The 4,946-nt window shown below is 38.9% G+C and overlaps 1 protein-coding gene across 1 annotated transcript in view; it reads right to left on the minus strand.

Moving 5' to 3' along the window:
* FBXW7 (F-box and WD repeat domain containing 7) overlaps positions 1 to 4,946 on the minus strand; it is a 101,865-nt gene that overhangs the window by 22,510 nt on the left and 74,409 nt on the right. The window contains exon 4 of the mRNA XM_008635711.2: positions 4,906 to 4,944. Coding sequence (XP_008633933.1) covers positions 4,906 to 4,944 — 39 coding nt within the window. The remainder of the gene's footprint in view (positions 1 to 4,905; positions 4,945 to 4,946) is intronic.

The following is a 4,946-nucleotide window of genomic DNA, read 5'->3' on the forward strand; positions in this document are numbered from 1 at the left end:
TATCTGTCCATCATCATTAGGGGATGGATACAGGCAGCTTCCTACGGATCTTTTTAAGCAATCAACTGCTACAAAATGTCTCTAGGACATTGTCCCCTCAGTTTTTCACTTAAGCAAACAAACCTCCAGCTACAGTTGGTAAGAGGTCTCTGAGGGAAATGTCTGGCATGGAAAATTGGGAGGAAGCTTTGCCAGATGAACACAACTGTTTGCATTAACGAAGACAAGACTAGCAAATTCTGTTTCTGGGCCCTGTAGCTTGATCCATTTGCAAGAAAACTGCATGTAGCTCATTAGGCAGAAAGGATAAGGAGTAACTTGGTGGCTTTGATGAGAAACAACAGTGAGCAAATGTTGCAGAAGAGAAAGAAAAAGTAACCAAACAGTTTGCAAAGTTTCAAACCTTGCAGATAACCAGAGACTTTTGAGACAGGTGGCATTGTGACCAGACACCTTGGATTTCTACCACCCAATTCCCTTTCAAATTGAAGAACCTTGGAAATAAGATACTTTATCTTTAAAATGTTTTTGCTTAATTGTCTTCCTGTGCTCTCTTTGTCTTCAAAACTGAAGTTTAATTTTAATGTAAAATTAAACGAAAGCTTTTATTATGGGCAGAGGTTCCCCTAGAAAAGGTAACTCCAGGATTCATTCACATAGCCCTTGGGAAGCCAGCAGAGCTGACTGACACTGCTCTTTTAATGTTTTCCTACGTGTCCATCTGCAAAGCCCTGCACTACGGGACTCAGGGAGGTGTTGATTTGTCAGTCAAGGTCTTCTGGCTTTTCATACCATTTCCTCATCCAGTAAAGCAGCTGCTGCAACGATGGCACTTCCTACCTGAGAACTATCCCTTCTTTTCCCCCTTCACTACTGTGTGCAAATGTCATCCCTTTCTTACAATCAATATAAACATCTTTGCTGCTTCTACAACTTCCACCTCATACCTTCTGTCTAACCTGCCACCTGTTTTTTTATCATCTGTTTCTGCACCTCTCCTCTTCCATGACCTGCACTTTTCTATTGCTCAGCTATCATCTGCTACCTTCAATTTGTACAATTACAGCTTGTAGCAATTATATCCTTTTGCGATAATAGCTATATTAAGGACAATCTATTTTAAAGGGTTTAACCTCAAGGTACTGTTCTCCATTACTAAGTTCTGTTAATGGAGGTCTGTCATTACTGAGACCTGCAGAAGGGCTCTTCTTGGAGCCTGTTTCTGTCCAGCCCTTGGATCAGTTATCAAAAATCCTGCCATCCCCCACCTCGAGGGTATCTCAGTCTGGACAAAAATAGCACATAAGCACTGAAAGAAACACCATCGACATCAGCAAGTAGCTTGTCACATCAGGAGGGATTCAGGAGCAGCTGGTGCTGAAGTCCCCTCATTAACCCATTATCAGAGTCCCAGTTCCCAGTGTGGTCCCCTGAACATTTGCAGCACATGTGATAGACCTTGTCTAGAGGAGCTGTGACTGGTTCAGACCCTACATCCCTGCTAGAGGTTGGATAACGTAGCTTCTCCTGAAACCAGTTGAATTTGTATGTAACAAATCTGCCACGAGAGCCAAACCAGTGGGAAATAAGCAGGGAAGGGCAGGAGACCTGCTGCAAGTCTGCACTCCTCCTCTGAAACAAACCAGTAATGGTGACACAGCCAAGAGGGGGCATGAAGCTGGAGTGCAGATCTCTCCAAAGCTGCATGTAGTGGTTGCACAGAAACGCCAGCCCCTGACCTAGTCCCACCACAAGACACAGAGCAGAAAATGCTGCAATGCTGGTTATGATAAAATCTTTACTGCCTGCTTCACATAAGAGTTGGACTACCCAGTACATGTATTCATTCCTGAGCATCTCTGGAAAAATAAGAAATGGAGAATGGTAAGTAATTTGAATTTAGGTGGCTAAGCCAATTATTTATGTAAAAAAAAGAACAGTACTCTCGCCAGCCAGATATGGCAAAAGCATTTTGGACACTATCTAAACTGCTGTGAAAAAAATGCTTCCAATTTTAGGTAAAATGATAGCATTCACTAGTTATTCAAAGTGATTGCCTATATTAGTGTGTATGGAACAACTTTTCAAAATCAGTTTTCCATGAAAATTCCATTTCTTAACAAATTATTTAAATGAAAAAAACCAACACCCTACATATATGAAGTAGGAAGAATGGAGAGCTTAGTAATTTATAAAGTAAATACCAGCTCTGACTGAACTTAGCATCCAGCTGACTTTTTTTTTTTCCTTACAGCAAGCAATTTGGTGACTTAAAACTTCTTGTAAAGGAAGAAATTTTGTAAAGATACACTGGGGCACTGGGTTTTAAAAACTCTAAGAGTGGAATTTAAAAAGACCTGAAGTCAAGAGCCACTGCAAAGCAGATAAAACAAACAGGCCTTTAAGAAATTAACTGGTTTGAATCTAATAAAATGCCTTTCTACTCTTTTTTCCAGACTTCACTGAAATCCATATACAACTTTATTTTTAAAGGGAAAGTGGAACTACACAACTGTTTCTCCCTTCTGCATTATTTTGTTACTTTCAAAATAATAGGCTTAGATCAACTATAAAACAAAACAACAGGAAGTTCACATAAAAAGTAAAGTTAAAAAAACCCTTATAGATCTTCTTAAGTTTTCTTAATGTTTGCAGAGTGGTCTTGATTTTATCTGAAAAGATAACACAGGAGAAGGACTGAAGGCCAACACACAGGTGAGAGTCCTCTAAACAACTCAGTATCACTGGTCACTGCCAGCTTCTGTGCCAAAGAACGGTTTTACCTGAAACAGTACATATGTCCCCCTAACATGCCTTTAGAGATTTAGCTTTAAAATTAATTGGAAGTATATTTTTATATAAGAGTGCTATTAAGCTGGCCTAGCAAGTGCACAGTACAAGAAGAAAGCTCTCTCATTCCTATTTCTCTACAGGAAAAACTTTGTATTGCAAGAATGATGCTGCATGTGCCATTTAATCTTGCCCTTTGGGCAGAGCTACCTCCCCTATGAATGTGCTTTTATCATTTGGCTGTTTAGGACTTGCCCCTTTCATGAAACTCATGTGAAAAATAAGCACATAGAAAACGAGGAGGCAAGCAGATGTAACACTGGGATAGAACCACATGACTCTGAAAGCTTTTCATTCTAAAGTAAGGGACTCCCTTTTGTGAATACAATAAAAACTACTAGTGACAGATGTGATCAATAAGTGCTGCTCAATGATCTCCAGTTAGGAGAGAGAGAGGCCTCCCTCTCTCTCCCAATAGTATAGATCAACATTCAAGCATTTAGTGGTGCAACTAAGTATTTTGACAAGTTGAAAGTATCTAAACATATAAGTATAAAACACGTTCTCTGCATTACACACTGCACACATTTGTCTACATAGGCAAAATTTTCATGGGCTTGCAGACCACTATCCTAACCAAACAGCTGATAGCATTGCTCTTCCTGTCATGTGTCTGCACCACTGTCTCAAACACTTCAGACTTCCATAATCTTTTTAAAAAATATGTAACTATTGCTAAGTATCAATCTTATGTAAAAATACGTTACACATTGTCAGTAACAAAATAGCCGTTGTTAGTAGAAATATTTTAACATTACAAAATGTTAAAATACAATGCAGTATTACATTACCATATGTATATGTAGTACCATTCAAATATGATTCTTAGGGGTTAAAAAGACATATTTCTATGAACAGTCTCAAAAAAGATACACCACAGTAATTAAATGTGAATATTTTTAAGAAATTGAATGATGTGTACAAGAATCTTAATTTCAAGCTTCCACTGGTTTAAGCAGATCATAAATGTGTAAAAATAAGGAGGAAAGACGTTCTACATTATTATTTTAATGTTCAGAACTGACAGTGATTGAGATCAATGGTATTATGTGGCAGCATGAATCAAGCCACTTCTGCCTGCAAAATTGTATGCTAGCTACCTGTATCTACAACATTGCTCTTCTATCTTTGCCTGTTACAGTAACTGAAACAATGCCTGTATTTGTTAGTTGCTCCTTTTGAAAATGCTTTTAGAAGAAATGGTTTATTAATCAAGACAGGAAGACATAATATTTCCATTTTTCAAATCAATGACTAAGACTCATCTGCTTCTTAAATTACAGAACAAAATGTACAGTTAAGATCCCCATGGTACAGGTTGTGGACCAGAAGCAGAGGCCTGCCCCAAGCTGTGCTTGTATTAACATACACAAAATTGGCTCAGGTGCTCCCCGACTGGTGTCCAGGCAGATTTCAGTTTCAACCTGTGCAAGTGGTCCATAGCACTGTCCTTCACATCTTTTCTTTTGTCTACTTAAGTTATTTTTAGGCGTTGCTGAAGGGATTTTAAAAGATACGAAAAGCCTCTTCTCTCCTTCCCTCCCTTCAACTCTGTACACATGTGCTGGCTGACATGTTCAGTACACAGAGATCAGTAAAAATACACATTGAGTTTCCTTTTAATCTATTTTTGATAAACTTTTCTTTCTATTCTTAGAAGACACCAGACTTGTGACAAATCTAGTGCTATAACTGCACTGAAGAAAACCATGCACCAGTTTACTAGTCTCAAGTGAAAACGGCTTGAGGCCATGGAGGAAGCCATTACACATTGGACAGACTTTGCAGAAAATGTGAAAGCATTAAACAGGAAGGGCTATATTATTAAGAAAAAAGTGAAAGCTGTTATTTTTTATCAGTCTCTGCAGTAACTTGCTGAAACAGGGAACAAGTATTCCTTAAAGTTGATGCCCATTTGTTATTGCAAGAGAGCAAAAACTCAATGGCAGAGACATTCTGGGATGTATAAGGAGGACCAACTCTCCTGAAGCACTCCCTTACATAAACCATGGAGGCAGAGCTGCTCCAGGTATTTATTTCTGCAAGCATGGTTACCTGGAACATTTTCAGCCATTCCTGAAGGCCCGATGGCGGCT

Source organism: Corvus brachyrhynchos, unplaced genomic scaffold (genome assembly GCF_000691975.1).
Source record: "Corvus brachyrhynchos isolate BGI_N302 unplaced genomic scaffold, ASM69197v1 scaffold175, whole genome shotgun sequence".
In the NCBI taxonomy this organism is placed as follows: domain Eukaryota; kingdom Metazoa; phylum Chordata; class Aves; order Passeriformes; family Corvidae; genus Corvus; species Corvus brachyrhynchos.